We start from the raw sequence: 21,275 nt of genomic DNA, 5'->3' as shown, positions 1-21,275 counted from the left end.
AGACCTCTATTTTGGACAAAAATTACTTGACTGGCTGCCTAGAGAATCAGGCTGGCATCACTTGGCTAGGTTTATTACTTGGAATAAGGCTCAGACTATGAACAGGGATCTGGAAAGCAGGGGCTAAAGCTCTAAGATGATGCTTGATTCTAGCTGTGATAAATGACAAAAAAAGCTCTCTTTATACAGGAATTTAATGTGGACTTGTTGCTCCAGCTGGACATCTCACAGAGGATGGTTTTCCAAAATGTAACTCAAATTCCTCAGTTTCAACCTGAGTAAGAGATGTATCTTTCTTCCATCTGATACAATTACGGTGTAAGCACAAGTCAATGATTTATTAATGATTTACAATTTAAACAGGAAGTGCAAGTCACATGGCCAGGGATATGTTAAGGGATGAGGGGAAAAAAAAAACTTCAGGACTAGATCATGGGAAGACAAATGGTCACAGCTGAGACTGTAGGCAGGGATGGTTCAAGAATTGAGAGCTCATGAAGCTGAAACAGGCATTAAATCATAAAAGACAAGCAAGTGTGGTGGTGTTCACAGGGGTCTTAGGATGAGGGAAGAGACGAGGATCTGACTCCATGTTTCAGAAGGCTTGATTTATTATTTTATCATATATATTACATTAAAACTATACTAAAAGAATAGAAGAAAGGATTTCATCAGAAGGCCAGCTAAGAATAGAAAAAGAAAGATGATAACAAAGGCTCTGTCTCGGACTCTCCGTCCGAGCCAGCAGGGCTGTGATTGGCCATTAATTAGAAACATCTAACATGGGCCAATCCCAGATGCACCTGTTGCATTCCACAGCAGCAGATAATCATTTTTTCATTTTGTTCCTGAGGCCTCTCAGCTTCTCAGGAGGAAAAAGCCTAAGGAAAGGATTCTTCATAAAGGTTTCTGTGACAAGCAAGACCACAAGTAAAACTATGTTAAAAATATATAAGGTGGAAGCTACACCTGAAATATGACTTGTACCTGCCTCATTTTAGCTCTGTGGGTCTTAATAATCCAGCAGGCACTTGAGCCTCTCCCAGTCCCTGCAGAATAGGCTGTGCCTTCCTGTCCTGCCCACAGCACTCACTTCATTCCTACCAACCCTTCAGGACTCAGCCCTGCTTCCGGCCTGGCAGATGCTCCTGAAATGAGAGTCGGAGGAAGCAGGGCTAAATGAGCTGTCACTCCAATTCAGGCAAGTCAGCCCTACAACTGCACTGGGAGGCAGCTTCAGGAGAGCAGAGAAGCAGGAGTGATATGAGTGCTGCAGGCTGAGAGCCTTCCAGGTGACCTGGGGACGGTGGACAGAGGTAGAAGCAAGCAAGTCCCACTGCCAGGCTGAAAGATGGAATTTAGGTTAAGGATAGAGCTTGGAAAAGCACAGTATATGCAGCTGAGTGATGGAGCCTGACATGCTCACACAGCTAAAATAAGAGCTTGAAGAAGCAGGAAGCAATGTCATGTCACTCCTTCTAAAGCTGGTGTGAGACTCGTAGGTGCAGCTTGGGCTGTGGCTGGTCAGGCACAGAGAAAGTCCAGACGTGAAAACAGCCATGGACTGTCAAAAATGGGAAATGAAGACACAGGAATGAAACCACAGAGGAATTACCACTCCTGCTACAGCAAGTACAGAGCCTTTGGCAATAATCCAAAGGAGAGGTTAGGCTGGTTTAAAGTTAGGAATGCAGAGCTGGAAAGCTGAAATTGATGGTGATTGTTTAAAACCTCACACGGAAAAAAAATGAAGACTGGAGGGAGGAGAGGGGATTTATCTATCATTCTGTTTAAGACAGATACCAATTTATGGCAGCAAAAAAAAGGCTGGATTTAGAAATAAGAGCCCCCAGAAGGCTGCTGTTGCTCTTTGAGTGCTGAGCACAGCCAATTCAGTTTGCATTTGTCCAACAGCACAGGCTCTGCCTTCTCAAAAATCAAGTACAATGGGAAAGGTCTAAAGGCCTGACAGTAATATCTGCCATCAAAGACTAAACTTTAGACTCAAGTAATGCTCCACACAAATATCACACAAAATCAGTGCTTCCTAAAGGAGCAAGTAATCATCAGCAGTCTCCAATAAAGCACTCTTCTTTTTAACAGCTAACAGAGGTCTTCATACATCAGAAGTAGTGCAGGTGGTGGAAAATCATTGGCTTCAGGTTTCAAGTACTACCTCTCTGGAATTTTTAAGCATCTCTTGAAGGGCAGACCTTGTGAGGTTGAAGTAGTTACAGGCTTGTACTAAGAAGAAAGAAGGGAACTGCTTGCCTTGGAAAGGAAAACAGAAAATACAACAGCTTTGAACCATTTTTGTTTTAGGCAGGGGCCACTGTTAAAGGATGTCTGGCATTGGTTACACAACACCAGAGTTGCCTGTAATCTTAAGACTCTGTGAACTCATGAGGATGATCGATGCATGCTTTTGTTCAGTTAGAGACTGAAGAGTAAGTTACTTTCAATTTGGCTAAAATTAGGTTAGTCACGGTTACCTCTCTCATGATTTAGTAAGGTTAACAGTAAGTAAGTACACAGTAATAGCCAGCTGTTCTCTGAAAATGCAGACTTTTTTTGTGCTTTGCAATGAGAAAGAAAAAAACCATGGCATTTGTAGCACCTTGCATTTCAGAAAGAAAATTTATACGATCATTCATGGAGAAAAAGAAGGAATTACAGAATTTCCTTAAAAAGAAGGAATTAGAGAACCCTTTAGATTGCCACATACAGAAGCAGACACACAATGATGACAAACCCATCCTAAAGTTTCACTCATTAATCTGACATCACATGAGGATATTCTGGTATTAGGATGTTTTAGTTCTTTCTCTTGGCATTTCCAGTTCTTCTGATGATCCACCCAAATTCTCTTCCCCCAAGCCCCTAAGTAGCAGTGTTCTCATTGGTTTATAACTCAATCTGCTGCACTATAGTCAAATACATCTCACTGTTTTTAATTCCATAACAGTTTCTTTCATAGTTCCAATACTCTAAGACTCACAGGGCCTCCTCTGTATTTCTCTGTATCACCCTGCACACTCTCCGTTCTTACTGGTTTTATTCAGTTGATGCTCAGCATCTTTCAGAACATAATCTTATTTTATAGGCATAGGCTCTAATGGCTCCCTAGGGTTTGCCTGGCTATTGCTGTTTGCCTGAGATGAGCACACAGTGCTCCCAAAGTCACTGATGTGGTACACCACAGAGTCTGTCCTGCAGCAGCTGCAATCAGCAGCAAGGAGGGATGACAATAACCAGAGGAAAAGAGCTTGTCACCCCCTTCACCCCATGACAGAGAACATCTGCTGAATCTGCTGGACTGTACATCAATGGGAATTAGCCTTCCAGCAGCTCCCAGAAGGAGAGAGGCTACAAGATACCTCCCATTATCTTTGCTGTGTCCAAAGTGGAACTGTATTGCCCCAGACAGCCCAGGCTCTCTTGAGTTCAGGCTGTTCTGAGTTTAGGAACTTCTCCCACCTTTGCAAATACAACCTCTCCTAAAACAGCCAGAGTGCTATTTTTCCTAACCTCTCCTCATTAAGCTGTTGGCACCACTCTGAAAGATATCAGAGATGGCTTTGAGAGAATAAATGTTAAGGGCAGGATGCTGCAGATTTGAGATGGGGAAGCCAAATTTTGGTAACAAGAACTACACTGCATAATCTTGATATCAAGTATTCTTTCTGGTAAGTCCGCAACATCATCTGGCAGGGAGAAGAGAAGTCCATCCATTATTCCAAGACAGCAGGATACAATGCCAATGTTATGCTCACAACATAACTATAAGGAAGCTATTTTATGGCTGCCCATAGTCAAACATAAAATGCATGAGTAGAGCCTGGAAATCTTACCAAGTGCAATCAATGAAAGACAAAATACTGAAAACCACCTGTTTCCTACAGCCATATAAAGATATTATGAGCAAGACAAAGAGTACCATAAACTATAAAAGTAGGGCATAAAGAGATTTTTGAAATTGTTCCATTTGCAACCCTGCACCCTTCTTTTTTTTTCCCTAGGATAACAAATGTTATCATACTCCAGGGCTTCAGTTTAAAACAAAGAAGCAAAACCTGAAAACTGCACAATATTTATTTTGTTGCCTTAGCTCTACAAGACATATCAGAAAGCCAAAAACTCCTCAAGGAAATTAGTGTGAGTTAACATGGAGAGCTGAGAGCTACAACAAGCAAGATGTAGGCTGAAATGAATCCTCACTTGTATTTGCTAGAGTAAAGCAAGGTGTATTGAAAGAGGCCTCCCTGTTATGTTTTCTTTCTTCCCCTGACAAAAATAATGAAGGTGATCTTCTTCACACTTATGGAATTATGAAGAATTGGTCTGGCTGGTGTCTTAGAATATTTAATCCCTTTACATCAGCAAAGGGATTCACTTGCAGAGAAAGCATGCAGCAGAGTGAATGCTGTAATCTTATTCTTTAAAAACATGGTTAGCACAGAAATTGCCCATTTTACTCAGGAGGATGCAATTACATTTCAGCTTTCATGTAAAGCTGCTTTATGAAATTGAAAAGCCTGCACATGAACAGAAACAGAACAGCAGGGAAAAAACAAAGACTGTGGCTGGCTATGGATCATTTCTCCTTTTCCACATGGTTTGAGGGAAAAATAGCTGGCTGCACTGGGTGAGGGCAATCTGCAGTAAGCAGGCTGGTACCACTCTGCTGACCTAATGGCAACAAGGAGTCTGGACTGAAGAGCTCAGACTCCTGGGGAAAGCAGGTAATCCAACCCCTCATGTCTGTGAGTAAAGACTTTATGAGCTACACAAGACAAAAAATAAACAACCACAGAAAAATAAAAAAAAAAAACAACCACAGGGAAAAAAAAACAACAACAAAAGATACAGAGAAATGGGAAGACATCTGAGGTCTCAAGGGAGGAAGAAGGATTCTTCCTGTTAGCCAATCCTAATCCAGATACTGGGACTAAAATAGAGAAGTCCCACTCACCGCTTGCTCTGCCAAAGCCTTTGAGAGACAGCAACACAAACTGCCAGGAAGGCTTAAACTGAACAGGTTTCTGTAAACAAATCCCAGTGTCTTCATTTGGTTCAGGAATGCTAATAAGAAAAATAAACTTTCTGAAAGAGTCAAGGAGAAAAGAATTTAAAAGGTGAGTCTTCGTTCCTTCCTCCCAGCTGGATATGGCAATGGGAGGAAATTCATACAGAAAGAGGTATCAGGAATTTGCTTCAGGGTGCTCTCTTCCCAAGATGACAGTCTTTGGTTCAATGAAGGCAGTTCCACTTTCATCAGCAAAACCAAAAACTCCAAAACACTCAGAAAAAAGCTTGTTTTCTGCCCATGCTATAACAGGAGCTATCATAAAAGTCCTCCAAATTTCAAATAATAGGAAAGATGCTTCTCATTAATCTCTGGGTGCACGTTAATGAACAAAAGGAAAGTTCAAATTCAGATACAAATGGTAAATATAACTTTCAGGTCAGAAACTCTCAGCTTAAGAAATTACCCTCTGATTATGTAAGGCTACAGCAAGTTAATTAAAATTTATTAATCAATGTTGGTTTCAATGTGAAAAGCAGAAAATCCAGTCGGAAGAGACTATTTCTACATTCACACAAATATGGCTTATGTTGTGAGACATAACTGAGTGTAAATCTTGACTTGTTAATTATCAAGGTCTTTACTGTGTAGTTTTAGATACTTTGATCAAAGGTTAAAATCTCCTGTGAGAGACAGATGAGCATTTGGAAATACACGGTGATCACATTTCATTACAATTTCTCCTTGTTGTCTGAGTCTAAAGTTGTTGGACAGAACAAAAAGTTCAAAGATCTTTTTGATGGATATCTTAAAAATGTCTAGTTGCTATTGATAATGTGATTAAACTTCTGTACCCTTGATATTTGGCATATCTGCCAAGGAAGAGCAAAGTTATTACCAATAACATCTTTGTTACGTAGCGTAGAGAAATTTAAGTGACCATTGACAGTTCAGTAAGGAGAACTACCAATAAAAAAATCCTATCACACATTCCTTAGTTTGCTCACATCTGTGCTTTGATAAAGTATACACTGAGAAGTAGACACACCTGTCTGGTTTAATCATTTCACATTTTTGGAGTAAAAGTGAAAAAAGAGAAAGTGTGAAAAGTTAAGTCCACTGTGTGATTCAGAAGACAGAACTGTAAAGGTTTCATCTTCTAATCCCTTGGTTCTATGCAACACTGCAGTGCTGAAGTGAGCCCACAATTTACAGAGGGAACTTAAGATGCAGATGACGAGATCCACCTTGAACTAAAATCCCCAGACCTCACACAGACAAATCTCAGAGCTGGCTGCTGCCATGTACTGAAATACCCCAAACACAGGCACCCTCACAGATCCCTTTGCTTTTACTCAACTTTGGGAGTAAAGACTGTTTTACAGTGTGGAAAAAATCATCACAAATCTTCCCAAGGAATTTGGTGGGAGCTGCACTGGATATTGAATGACCTGAGATGGGCTGCATTTGGAACAATTAAGACAACCCTTTATGTTTTTTCTGAACTCAATACACATTCAACAGCAAGGCATGCTTATTCACTCAAGAAAAATATTCTGAATAAAAATAAAGATTTGCTAAACTAAACCACTTTGAAGACATTAATGTAAAATACTTTTGCACAATTTTCATTTGAGACAAAAATGCCTTCTCACTTAAATTCTTTTCTTATTTGGTTAGACCACCTTTTATTAAAGAGAAAACTGCATTTACTTTCCTATATGTTGTGTTGATTATATTTTGCCCCATTTTTCTGTGTAATCATACTCAATTTCTATTTGAAGAGCCCAGAAAACCTGGCTACAAAAGCAAGAATTTTTTTATTTTTTTCCACAGTCATAACATCATTTCTTCTAGAACAGCTTATGAAACCTATTTCTCTTAGCTTTTTCTCACAGGAAATGCTTACAAATCATTGTTTTGTAAGATTGTTTTTTGTTTCTTTTTTTCCAGAGACTCTTTAACTCATCTATATCTGAAATTGCAGCATCCAAAACTTGTGTCAGATGAAGCATCAGCAATTTCAAATCAGAACAATTATGTTCTTTGTCTTTCATGCAATATTCCTCACCATAAACTGCAGAGTCACATTTGTCTCTTTTTGCAATAGCTTCGCATTGTCAACTCACTCTGTTTGTTTCTCCCCATGAGCCTAAGTTTGTGTTCCAAACCCTGCTCCAGCCAGCACAAGTACAGGGTGGATTATGCATTCTTCACCTTTTATTTTCTAATATGAGGGAAGGAGGCCACTGATTTTCACACAAAATCCATGGAGTCAGGCACACACCTCAGCAAAATTCAAACTAGCTGTCACTGACCAAGGAGATTGCTGGCATCAACCCACTCCAAGCACCACTGCAGAGACAGCCCTAGGGAATACTGGGACCAACACCACACTTTACATTTCCCCTCTTTCCTCCAGACTCAAAGGTGGGCTCCAGCAGCCACCTGGAATACTGTTCAGAATCCTCTCCCAAAAGCAGGCACTGTTCCAAAATCAAAATCCATAGTAGCCAGAACAGCAGGATTTCAATAAAACAGCACCTCACATAGATCACACTGGAAAAGGTGAGGCCAGGAGGAATTTCATCACAGAAAATATTTTTTCCCCACAGGTTCTGGCTCAGAGAACAACTTATAGATGAGGCCTGTGCCCTCTGCCTTGCTAAAGCAACCTTAACTCTTCTGGCTGCAGAGATATTCCTGGGTTGAAAAGAGCTGAAAAACTCAGCTTTCAGAGCTCATTCTTCTTTAGGCACTAACAGCAGCTGCCATAGGCTGGAGAACATTTCTTTGACAGCTACAATATTTAGCCAGAAAAATATGGAACATTAATCTCAATTTTCTATGTAGTGTTTTGGTGTGGACTTTAGTTCCTGGAGTAATTAATGGCAAGAGAAACCCTTCTCACACGGTGAACTAGGTGCTTACCTAGTTTCTTAGCAAAAACTCATGTATTCCAGAAAGTAACCATTTGTGAGAATTTATTTTTAACACAAATTCTGCTGTAATATGAAAGTTCAACTGCTACCAATTGTCAGTTTTCCTAGATTTAGGCAACAATGTATTTTGGGAGTATGACTCAGGAAAACATTCACATGACCAAGTAAAGCAGGTGGCCAGGACCTACCACACAGCATCAGCTTCATCAGAACATCCTCAGAGAAGGAAAAATAGCTCCTAGCTGTTTGGGGAGGTGATCACAGGGTGGAAGAAAAAACTGTTCAAAGGTATAGGCTATAATTATTACAACAAATAAAGCAAACTGCAGTGTCTTTTGCCCCAGCATCATGAAGAGATGTATTTCTAAAAAACACAATTCTGCTGATGGAAGTGTTTATACTGTGTTGAAAAAAACTCATTTACACAAGGGACTCGGTCACAAGTTTAAATTATGCCTCTGCCAAAGAAACAGCTTACCTGGTTCTCCCTCAAAAGTAAAGTTCATTTATTCCCCCAGTGTTTCAACTGCAATAGGGCAGAGGAGTCACTTGCTAGTCTGTTGGGAAAGGAGATGCCCAAGAGCCCATAAAATCCTCCCTGTCCTGTGCAGATTGATGCCCAGCCCTGGGTGCTGTGGCTGTACATGGGAACAGGAGGCTGGCACACATTGCACCGAGGTACCACGAGTTACAGTGTGGCCAAAGCACCCTGTTCCCCTGGGCTGCCTTCCTCTCCTCCTTCACCTGGATGAGAGGGATTTGTTAATTGTTCCCCGGGGATTCCTTCCTCTCCTCCTTCACCTGGATGAGAGGGATTTGTTAATTGTTCCCCTGGGATTCCTTCCTCTCCTCCTTCACCTGGATGAGAGGGATTTGTTATTCCTGTCATTCCCTTGCCCAGAAACAAGGCTGTGCCTAAGTCTGCTGTTATAAAAGCTGGGCAGCTTAAAGGTTTTTCACCCTTAGCCAGTGATTTGAGGAAATAATTCTGCTTCAGGATCCTTACAGCAGCATTCCAGGACTCCTCCGTGTTGTCATTACATTGCAGGAGCTCTGTCATCATTACATTGCAAGGGTTCCATACTGCCAGAGTTTTGTACCTCCTTGGTGTTTCTCATAGGCAGCTCCTCTAGGCACTGACTCTTCCTTGCCCTCACAGCAGCCAACTGACTCCAGTTCCCCCTTGGCCAACCAATCCACTCTTTTATATCACTCTCCTGATTGGCTACAGCTGCAGCCTGTTAACATCAGGCCTGCTCCTAATCCTTAATAATTGGCTCAGCTGCAGCTCTTTAGGGGGTAAGATTACTTTCTATACTACCTTTATTTACTTGTGGTCTATCTCCCTACACCTCCAGGGGCAGCTCTGATTCACACTGGGAAGCAACTGCCTTTTGGGGCATGGGTTGTTCCCTTTAACTAAAACCAGAAGAGTTCAGGCACTTGAAACAGTGTGCATGCACGTGCTACAACTCTGATTTGAATTCCTGCTTGTGGCAAAAGGGATTTTTAGCCCAGAAGAGACACTATTTCTACATTTCCTACCTCAAGAATACTCTGCAGAAAGCATATTCTTGATGCAGTTAACTGACTATTTTTAACCAAAACTGCCTTCTGGATGGACTCCAGTTTATTTGATTATATGTTAATCAGAACTAAAGATAGATCTAAAAGGAATAAAAACTTTCACCCTTCCACAAGGGTGGAATTTGTTTCACTTGCAAGCAGATCCCATCTACCTGTCACTTAATTTGAAAAGTTTTCTAGATTTAGCTATCTTTCAAAGAAGTCCATGACTACAGAAACTCTAGTGATATCTGTAAGTTACAAAGCATTAATTTACTATGAATCAAAAATGAGGGTTTTTTTCTTGGATATTAAGAATTTGGTTTGAGTTTTTTTCCTTTTTTAGGTTAAGGTTCTGTTATCTCTTAAAGTTCAAGGATAAGGGACCATATCCTCCTCACTGAAAGTTACTTCCTTAGCATTCTCTTAAAAATTCATCATAAAACCACCAAACATTTTAATTTCTTTCTTTTGGTTAGGAAATGTTAATTTATAGCTGCAAGCAGCTGAGTGGAAATACATTAGCAGAGTTTTCCTGCAGTCCACATTATGGCTGAGCTCAGATAGTTACTTATATGAACTATACTACTCAGTGAGATTGTCAATAAGAGTTAATTAAATAAAAGTTCTACTAGACAGTGTGAAAATAATTTTCAGGCTATATATTTTATTTTTTTCTGCAGATGATTCTGCTTTTTGAACTAGGTAAAAAATGCTTTAGAGGTAATAACATTTACTTTATTCAGTGGCTTTAAGAAATGATGAGCATGGTTCAGGTTTTATATAGAGTCCTGAATACTGGCTAGATTCTCAGAATTATAACATTTTTCTGGGCAAGCTACTTTCCGTGATAGGTATTTCACCTTGCAGAAAATGAGCTCTATATTTTATGCATTTACAAATTCTTAAATGATATTAACTTGGGGTTTTTTATTTATTGGCTGCCAATGCATAAAATGCAGGACCAGCTCCTATTGTTATTGTCTGGCTTCCATCAGCATGTTAATATAAATAACAAATTTCAGGGTGAGTTAAGACATCCCATTCTCAGGAGGTTCTTTTCTGACATCATACTTTCACCTTCCTTGAGAATTTGGATATTCCAGCACGTGAGGGGAGGATAGTAGGAAGAGTGCCTCACACTCAGCATGATGGCTCCATCAACTTCATTGGACTATCTTCAACATTCAGGTCCAAAGTTAAATTCTGATTTATTAGTGTAGCAGGCTACCTATGGCTCCCCTTGGAAGCAGAAAGGTCCTTCAATGGTTCTTGTGTGTTTATTTGCAAGAACAGAGAGTTGGTGTTCAGGGATGAAAAGCCAGACAAAATTGCAGAATCTGAAGGGGAGATAAAAACTACTGACTGCAGAGACAAGACTTTCAATCCATGTGAGCAGTCAATAACAGAAACCACAAACCACAGACTTGGGAATGCAACAATTCTCCTCAAGCTCAATTCACTCTCAAGGCTGAATTATTCAGTACACTTCTTTTTGTTCTCCCAGTAGAGTTTGCAAAAGCTGTCAAGGAAGAAATTGTCAAATTAGAAGGCAAATCAGAAGAGATGTGTTTTCCTCCCTCTTTCTCAGGTTTTAAGGAAGCTTTCTTAAGATAGATTAAAATTGCATGTGACATGCTACAGCACCCAGAGTACTCTTTGTTAACAATGTGAATGGTACAAAGATCAAGAAAAAAATGGTAATCTGTTATAAAGAGGCCATGAAAGTGGTCCATAATACCAAAGAGCTTGTGTTCATGTTGAGCTGTTTACATTCTTCTGTGCAGTGTCTCCTACTTTGAGCTTGCAACTTTTCCTTAGGCAGCAAAATTTAGTCCAATGGCAGCATGGGGAAAAGAACAACTGAAGAAAAAAAAAAAAAAGAACCATAAAAAATCCCACTGGTGAGCTGCAGTCTTTTTTTTGCTCATAACCTCCATTCAGACAACTCATTCTTTATCCATACCCCTTCAGCTCACTCTGTGGAACATATCTGAGTCCCAGTTGTACCAGGACACTGGCTGTCAGATGTACACTCCTAATCCTCTGGTACAGCACAGCTTCCAGTGACACTTGATGGCATCTCAGACATTTGACACACTTTTCCTCTGCTCAGGAGGGACACTTGGCTCTTCCTTCAGGACCTGCTGTGAGAAAGTTCCCTACCATCATTCAGAAAACCCCAAAATGACATTTTACTCGTTCTGACACGGGAGCAGCTCACATGCCTCCTGCAGAGGAAAGTACAAAGATGGGTACTATCCTAGCATTTAACACTGGGTTTATGCATTATGTTTTAAAAATGTGAGAACACATCAATAAATGACATGTGATTTCAAATAAAAAGCCCTAAGATTTTAAAAAACCATAAGGAAAATACACTACTATCCCTTCTGTCATCAGAGTATGTAATCCTGATCTCAAAATCTTCAAATGACTCCATTATACTCAAGGACAGCTATTTTTTCGTGTTAACACCATCAAAGTGATGATACCACCTTCCCTTTAGGTAACACTAACTTGTTTCCATATGACCTCTAGAAGTCAATGATGAGGGAAAGCCCATATGGGGAACACATATATTTTCTAACTAACCTCCCCTTAGAAGCATTCCTAAAACCTTCTGTGAAGAATAACTAACTCAAGAATGACACTGCTCAGAAAACATCATCTTAAAACAAAAAAGAGTTGTAGTTCCTCAGATTTCCATTCTCTTGTATGTTTACCTAAGCATTTTCTACTTTTCAGCAGCAGCAGAAGGTAAATCCATTAAGAATAGAAGGGTGACTGTAAATAAGAAGAAGAATGAGCCAGAGAGTCTGGCACAGACAGTAACAGAAACATTTTTGATAGATGTATTAAACCTTGGACCTACAATGACATTTCCCTTTTCCAGCCTTTGGTGAAATGACCTCTTTTAACCACACCAATGTTCTCCTTGTTTTCAGCCATTTTGTCCTTCTATTTAACTACAGATTCACAAACTTTAAATTCTTGAGTTGAAAAAAAAAGTCTTGCTTGTGGTGTTCCATTAATGACTTAGCTGTTCTACGTGTTTTCTTGATTTCCTGAAAAAACCCTGGCCTCCCTTCCTCCCTTTTTTAAAGAAAAGGGTACTCCCATGATGAGCTGTGCCCAAATGGGCAAATCTAAGTCAAGCAATTACAAACACTCAACACAAGCACTTGATAAGTTCTGGTTGCAGCATAGCCATAACAAAAATTCTGATGCAAGCTGCCTTACTTGCTTCCAGAAATGCATTTGTTTCATGAATGCCTCAGCTTTGAAGGTGACTTCATTGCCAGCAATCCTTGTGCTGCTGCCAGAACACTGGGGAAAAGCTTTACTTCAAGAAAAGAAAGACGAATGTGTCAATTGATGATGACAGAACTGTTGTAGGTCAAACAGTTAAACTTATTCTGACTCTGTGTTTAGCAGGCTTGGGGATTTTTTTTTCCTAACTTCTGAGTACACTGTGTTGTGTGAGGGCAGCTTGAGCTAAACAGGAAAAAAAAATAGACTTACTGTGTCAGTACAGATTGTAACTCTCAGGATAAGGTTAATAAGAGCATACCACTGCATCATTCAGTGACCTTCTAGGACCAAAGTTAATTAGTGCAGCATTCATTGGGGATCTCAAATGTAACATGGTCCCCTCAACTGGGGAAATCTGCTGCTGACACAGGAGCAAACCAGGAGTGCCTGCAAGATGACAAACATGCAATCAATGATAACAAAATGGCAGATATAAACCAGTTCTCAGAGGCAAGATCAGGAAGGAAATGTTGCACTTCTTTTGAGACACAGCTGATTATATTTACTGCTGTTATCTCCAGAGACATGGGCATTTGCTCACACAGTGCACTTAGAGCTCAGAGATTTGGAGAATAGATGCCTTTGTTTTCAAGCAGTGATGCCCAAATAGTTTCTCTCCTCCACCAGACTGAAAAATTTCCATCTCCAAGCACCTGTATTACAAACATCTCAGCACCTTCAAATTGCTGCTATTCAAAAAAATAAAGCAAGATTTTTGTTACAGGAGAAGGATAAAGAAATTACCACTTGATCACCAGGCTGCCCAGAGCTCACTCTGCAGCAAGCCTGAATCCCAAGCTAGCAATGGCCTTGTGGTCCCACAGGATAAAAACCACACTCTGGTTTTTATCCCTTTGCAGTTGATATATTTGTCTGTCCTGGAGAGAGGTCAAGCTACAGAACAGCACAGCCATCTTGGTCAGTGCCAAACTACCAAATTATAGCTAAATAATATGAAAAATTATATAAAAATTACAGGCAAATTGTATACAGTAATTCAAAATCTGGTCACACACAATCACTGGGCTTTGTATACAGATATCTCTGATAGCTTTGAGAGTTTACATACATATGAATAATCTGATAGTCCTCTTGAATCTGTTTTTCCCTAAAAGACATTCTGGTGCCTCTAGGTCTATGAAGTTCTTTAAAATTTGCCCCTTCTTCACTGCAGAAGGGTAAGCAGCAGGACTGCTGGAGCCTGATGCTTAGTTTCAGAGGAAGAGCTCTGACTGACAGTACCTCTTATGAATTGTCTTTCTCCCTGCATACTTGGAGAAACAAACAAATGTCATTGGTTTTTCCAGCACCAAGATGAGCATTTGTGCAGCATTTATTGAGACTAGCAGAGAGTTTCACAGGGGTAGATGTGAAAACATATACTGATGTCACCAAAATCTCTGGCCCTCAAAAATATTATTACAATGGTAACAACTGTAACAGCTACACACTATTTTATTGTCTATTATTAATTCCTAACAACGACAAGCCAGCCTTAGCAAGTCGCCTGATTACTGGTGGAATTGTGCCCGGTTTATACAATCGTGTTTTACAGATATCATTTTTGTATCATAAAGGGTGGGGAGGTGGAGGGGGGAATGCCTTTCAGACATAAGCAATGTTGCCAAAGCACTAAGAAGCAAGTTATATTAGTAAACAACTTTTCTTATTAATACCCTCTCCTTTCCCAAAATGCACCTCATTTTGACGATATACTTTTTTCTTTAAGACGAAAAAAAGCGTCTACTAGAAGATGATGCTATTTCTAGAACCGTTATCAGCAGTCTTTAAACAGGAGGCTGAACATCCACACCAGTCTGAACTTCCCGAGCTTACCCTGGCCTTTGATATTTGCCTGAAGTATTATAAAAGGGAGAGACAGAGAAAAAAGAAATGAAGTTAAATGGAGCAGCCAGTTCTCAGCTTTTCCCTTCATGACACCCACCAGCCTCCCAGCCTACAAACCCAGAAAGCGAAGCAGCACCTTACGAATCTCCTACTTGTCAGGATAAACATGCCTAATGGCAGACATCTCCTCAGCCCCCTCCTCCTCCGCCAAGGCCTTCCTGCCCTCCCCTCCGGCTCTGCCTGGCTCTCAGGTGCCTGAGCTTTCTCAGCCGTGCTTTAACTCTTTTTAACCCGTCCGTACGAATCCGCTGAACGAAGATCGCCGCTCCGCCCGGGGCTGCATCTCTAACACTTTCCCCTCCCGGCTGCGAGGGCGCGCGTTCCGGATAGCGAGGCGTTCGCTCGCAGTCCGCCAGCCGAGCGAACGGGCTCGCCCCGGAGCAGGAGCGGGCACCGAGCCGCAAGGGCGCCCGGCCCGGGACGAGCCGGCGGAGGGTCGGGCCTGCCCGCCATGGGGAGGCAGGGGACGGGGCGCTGTCGGTCACGACCCGCGCTCCGCCAGCCCCGGCGCCGCCTCTGAAGTTTCCCCCGAGTGGCGTGCGCGCTGGGGGCCCGGGCCGGTCCTGCCCCCGGGGCGGAGAGGGGCGCGGCGGCCCCCGCCCGCTCCCCCGCCGGCAGCGCTGCGCCAGCGCGGCTGGGCGGCCGCGGCGCCGGCGCTCCCCGCCCTCGCGTTCAACTGGTGGGACCCCCGTGCGGCCCCGGCCGCGGCACCGCGGGGAGCGGCGGGCGGCCCGGCCCGGCCCGGCCCGGCCCGGCCCGGCTCGGCCCGGCGGGGCGGGCGCCGCCGGCTGAGGAGGATGCGGGCGGCGGCGCGGCGGCCGCAGGCGGGCGGCGGGCAGCGGCGCGGCGCCTGACCGCAGGGCTCCGCTCCGCTCCCGAGGATGCTGCGGGGCGATGCCCGGCGACAGGGAGGACGAGATCTGCCAGAAAGCTCTGCAGCTGCTGGCCGAGCTGTGCTCCGTCGGGGCGGTGGAGAACGAGAACTGCCGCGATTTCATCTACTACCTGCGGGACAGAGCGCGGCCCCGCCTCAGCGACTCAGGTACGGCCGCCGCCCTCGGGGGCGCGGGCACCGGCGGCCTCCCTCCGGCCCCGGCTGCGGGAGGAGGGCGAGCTCCCCCGAGCATCCCCGGGCTGCCGGAGCCGCGGGGAGAGGCCTGCCGGCGCAGGGAAGGAAGTGGCGGGGAGGATGCTCCGGGGCCGCGGGGCCGGGCGGGTTTGCTGGGGGAGGACTCCGGTCCGGGCTCGGTGCCGCCAGGCTCGGTTTTAGCGCCCGGCGCTGGGCGAGATGCGAGCCCGAGCCCGCTGGGCGAGATGCGAGCCCGAGCCCGCAGCGCTCGCCGAGCCCGCGGCGGGTGCGGCAGCGCGGGGGGCGGGCGCGCAACTTTGCGCGGGTGCTGCCGCCCGGAGCGGGTCGGAGCCGCCCTGGCCGGCACCGCCGGGACTCTGCTGCAGTGCGGGCGGCCCGGGGCTGCCCCGCTGCTCCCCCGCTGCTCCCCCGGCCCTCCCGGAGCTCCGGGTGAAGCGCCAGGCGCCTCGCATCTCCGTTTGACTGAAACACGGTTTAACGCAACTCCCCGGTTCCGTGTGTCGCAAGCTAAACAAGAGTGTTCCTCGCGTTCCTGTAGCAGATGTGGGGCTGCGGGTCTGACAGAATGTACGCTGGGTTGGTTTGTGTGTGTTTGTCAGGGTTACGGCTTCCACATCGTGGCATAGCAGTTTTACTTAAAAACTTTAACTTAAGGGAGCTTTCTCATAAGGAAGCTGAGCTCCAGCTGGACAAAAGCAGAAAAGATTGAGGATTTCTCTCTGGATGCCAGATAAGGGCAAATTGCAGTTTAGATTAGGAGCTTATTATATTTGTTTTTACATCATCAAGTTGAGGTTGCTAAGTATGGGGAGAAATTTAGTGAGTTAAGACAGAAGTTGATAAACGTTTGCAGTACTGGGAAGCCTTGCTGTTTGATCAGCAAGTCATCACAGCACAGTATTCATTGCTTCATTATTCTCTGAAATAAATCATTCAATTTAGCACAGGGCAGTCTAATGACACTCTTTTCTGTAATTCAGTAGCCTGAAGTAACACTCAGGGGGCAACTTCCTGACAAATCCTTGGATATGCTGGAGGCCTGGAGAAAACAAGTGAAACTAAATAAAAAAATACTCAAGGGAAGAAAAAGATGTGCTGTCACAACAAATGAATAAGGAATTTTCCATCATTCAGTTTGCTTGTATCCAAAGCTATTTGCAGCCATTCTGGCTTTTCACTACTTAAAATATTCAAATTGGAGTGATTCATGCAATATTTGATAGGGTTTCTTTAAAAGTAGACAAATTTAATTGTTTGATTCATATAGGCAGATTTAATTATTTTGTTCATATAAGCAGTAATTTTAGGACAGACACCTGTGATTTTCTGTAATTTTCATTTACTAAAGGATCAGTCATGTATTTGCGTATCAGGTCATGATTCCAAAGCCGTCTGCTTAAATCAGTGCTCGCTTTGGATACAAAACTACTTGAAATGCATATGGAGACTTTAACCTCCACCACTTGGATAACAGCTTTTCAGATTTCTTTCAGAAGCTACCTGCTTTTTTTTTTTTTTCTTTCATCAGCCTCAGGCAAAAAGAATACCTGGCATCTGTTTGGGAGTGATTTTAAAACACGGTGTGCTCAGTAAAAATTTATCACCTCTACCTAAAGATGATAAAAAAAAAAAAAAAGAAAAAAATAAAAGAAAAAGTGTGTTTATTTCTACCTGTTTTGCTTGAACTGTTATTACACAACAGCCTTCCGGTGTTGTTTTGAACCTGCTCGATTACACCGAGCAGCAGTCCCTAACCTTTGCCAGCCAATGTGCAACAACACTGAGCAATTATGCTGCAGGCAGCATCTTCCCATTGGCCTCCATCTGAACGTTTTTATTTTTGCAGCTGCAGCCAGTCTCAGAGGGTCTAGCAGGCAACATGTTACCCATAAACCCTGACTTGGGAAATAGTTCTGTGAGGTGGTCACGTCGGGAATTCGTTCATTTACCTAATCTCCTATTTCTTTGATTAAAATGTATTTCTTACCTCAGTATGGCTGTCCCCATGGTTTGTTTATCTGGTCCTTGGTTGTGGTGCTGTGGGCTGTAAGAAGGCAGTACACATGACTTCCAAAATGAAGCAATACGACTCAGAGTTAAAGGGAAGTAAATAACACTGACCGAACCCAGCTTGCTGCGTGTAGTGAGTTTCATTGACTTAACAAGGGCAAAACGGCCTTAAAAAAGCCCTGGCAGCTGATCCATTACCGTTCCAGCCACTAGAGGCCTGAATAGGGATGTGGAGAAAAGTGGTGCTGAAGGACAGCGTCTCCTTACCAGAACTGGGCAAAAGATGGAGCTGTCCTTGCTCCAGCTTCCAACCCCGAACTGGGAAGGTGATGTGCTTGGGTAACTGGCTCTGAGGCCACCCAAAACAGCAATCTAAAAAGATCTACAGCATCAGAGTGGAGAAAAGTAAATGATTGTGGAGAGCTGGGCAAAAGTGCATGATTGTGGAGAACCGAGCAAAAGATGAAGCTGTCCTTGCTCCAGCTTCCAACCCCGAGCTGTGAAGGTGATGTGCTTGAGTCAAACTGAGTAACTGGCTCTTAGGCCACCCAAAACAGCAATCTAAAATGATCTTCAGTGTCAGAGTGGAGAAGAGTGCATGATTAAGTAGGTGATGAGGTACATGACCAGGTATTGTGAAGAAATTAGAGCATGGGGACGTGCTTTGAAAAGTGTTTCTGAAATGAAGTGGACACTTGCCTGAATCCATGGTGGGTACAGACAATTCTGCAGCACTTTTGGTTGAAGCCATTCATGGATGTTGGCTCTGTCCCCTGTCAGAAGTTGTTGGAAAAAACCCAGACCTAACTAGAGAAGGAGGGAGCTGAAGGGCTGCTGACCCTGGTGCCAGCATCTGTGTCCAAACTCAGCCTCCCAGTGCCCCTCAGCCCCAGAACGGAGCAGCCAGATCCCTGGAGATCCATTCCTGATTCAGGCCAGGAGGGGACTGCATGCCTGTGGTGTGTGCCACATCTTTATTTTTCAGTTCTTCAGGGTATTTCAGCGTTTTTCCCCTGTTGTGGGGAGTGCTGCACGTGCTTCGAGCACGAGTTTAAGGGTTAATGAGATCTGGGTTTAACATGCTGGTCCACTGGATTTCAAGGGTGACACGAGTGAGTCAGATTTTAAAGCTTTTCAGAAAACTAAAAATGCAAATTAGGCATTTAGTGAAAAATCTTCAATTAGTTCAATAAGAGTTATATGTCAGACCAACCTTGAAAATCCCCAAAAGGCATCCTTAAGCATTTAGATACCTTAATAAGCTGACTCGTTTTCTGTTCCATTGTAAAATGTCAATAATATTTCTGTATCACTGAAGGGCTTCATAAGGGTGAATTGCAAAGTCTGAACACATCAGGTATGTAATACATTCATAAAGGAGAGTCAGATGGACCTCTCAGAGATAGTCAAGTAAAAACAATGTTTGTCATATGGGCATTTGAAAGCAATCACTCAAGATCATGGAATATTCACCCCATGATACGTGATAAAGCAAATATTGTGGAGGGGGAATAAGCAGAAGAATTCCTTGAATGTGTCAAAAAAGAGAAATACAGTAAACCAAAACAACAACAGCAAAATCATGAAAGCAGAAAATCTTGATAGAGAGACTGACCATTAAAAGAAGAATTAGGACAAAAAAGCTGTTTATGAAATAAGGGTTCTAACAAAGTCCAGGCCACTAACCATAGTGAATTTTTCACTAATTTTGTAGTGGAAAAATTATATAAATATAAATAAAAAGTAAAGTTTTCTGTTGCTTTGGGTTGCACATCTTGAGGATGAGCCATCAAGGTCTTATAATACTCTTAATTACATTCTTTAAAATTGACTAATAGATGCTAAAACATAATACATGGTGAATATTGTGGGCATAGCAATGGCATAAAGTGTTTTACAGGTCATAAGTATGAGATAATTATTTCACAGCGGCAGAAAGCTAGATTTTAGTACTTGATAGAGCTAAAGATAGTTGACAGTCAAGAAATTAAAAAATCTGGGAGTGGAAATGGGATGGATATTGAAGGCAAAATGTATGAGAAACAGCAGTTATAGTCTTGCAGTAGAATTTACGCATTTTATGAATCAGTACTTTACTTTTTGATGTCTACTTTCAGCTTCAGGACAGAGAAAAGCACAAAGAAAAGAAAGCCAAAGAGCATGGCCTACCAGCCCTCTTGTGGAATGTGAGAGCCTAGGCTTTCTGTGGAGGGTGTTGTTCCAGTAGACTGCTCATTGCCTAGAAAGCTAACACTTGCAATTAAATTGTACCTCAGAAAGTTACCCTTTAATTCAGAACTGTTTAAAAACAAAACCTGTCTTCAGAAAGTAGTTTGGTTCCTTAAAAAGGTATTTTAAAATTTTTTTACCTTAAATTGCTTCCTGATTTATTTCCACCTCACCCCCAAAATTTTCCAGGAGCATAACAAGCTGCGGAGTTTCATCAAGACATTAAATGCATCTAGATTCATCTAGATAAATTCAAAAAGCATTTGCAAGTTTTAAAGACATGAAAAACATTTGAGTGGGTGAAATAACTTCCAGTAGGTTTTTTCATTTTCATTTTATTTTCCTCACTGTGAGCTGTTGCTCTCCATATTTTTAAATTTTCTTTTCCTGATGGTACTCAATGTGTCCCACTAGTGCAAGACTTTGTAGGATAGAGGAGAAGTGTGAATCATATTTCCTCTTTTGAGGTCAAATAAATGAGCACATGTGAGGCCCAAATTCCTTTGGGTTTTGAGAACCAAAGTGCTCTTTCAAGAGTTGAAAAAAATACAGTGATGTTATGTATTTAAGACCAAAAATAGGTATTCATTTTCTCTTTTGAAAAGTCAGAAACAAGTTTGAAGTAGGTAAAAACAATTACTTCCTGTTGCTTGAATTCTAAAATGCTCTGCTAGTTTAATTCCCTCTAAACAAAGAGGCTCTCAGAGATTTTCCTGTCATACTGGAGGAGTTTAATATTGTTTTTCTGCTTGGAAATCGGTTTTAAACAGATAGCTAAATTTTGAAACAAATTGTAGAAAAGAGCAAATCGTGTTCAAAGGGTCTACCTGTGTGCTTAATAATGACTTGAAACTATAATTAAGATAAATCAAGTTAAATAAAAGTAAAGATTTTAATTTATTATCACCACATATAACATTTTCTTGAAATGCATTTTTGTTCTTTTGCAGCTAACCTAAAAAATTATAGGTGTTAAGTGATGACTTACTCTTCAGAACTAGAGAAAAGGACGACTACAAAGATTTTCCTCATGATAAAACTGAGCTTTGATCAGGCTGGAACACAGTCATGTTAAATACTCTTCAGATATGAAAGAGCCCTGCTCCACTGAGATCACTTTCTATCTTCCAGACATGCAGAGCAGCTGCACTTTACCTTGAGAAGCCAAACATGAGAAGGTTTTCTGTAG

The 21,275-nt window shown here is 42.4% G+C and overlaps 1 protein-coding gene across 3 annotated transcripts in view; it reads left to right on the top strand.

Moving 5' to 3' along the window:
* The first annotated feature begins 15,557 nt into the window (after positions 1-15,557).
* Positions 15,558-21,275, top strand: part of SYT9 (synaptotagmin 9) — a 69,148-nt gene continuing 63,430 nt past the window's right edge. For 2 of the 3 annotated variants that reach the window (XM_036383797.2, XM_036383799.2), the window contains exon 1: positions 15,558-15,799. In XM_036383797.2, coding sequence (XP_036239690.1) covers positions 15,652-15,799 — 148 coding nt within the window. In that variant the 5' untranslated portion in view covers positions 15,558-15,651. The remainder of the gene's footprint in view (positions 15,800-21,275) is intronic. The other variant, XM_036383798.2, reaches the window with a different exon arrangement.

This window comes from Molothrus ater, chromosome 6 (genome assembly GCF_012460135.2).
Source record: "Molothrus ater isolate BHLD 08-10-18 breed brown headed cowbird chromosome 6, BPBGC_Mater_1.1, whole genome shotgun sequence".
NCBI lineage: Eukaryota > Metazoa > Chordata > Aves > Passeriformes > Icteridae > Molothrus > Molothrus ater.
The sequence above is the reverse complement of the archived record's forward strand: the minus strand, read 5'-3'. Positions and strand labels throughout refer to the sequence as shown.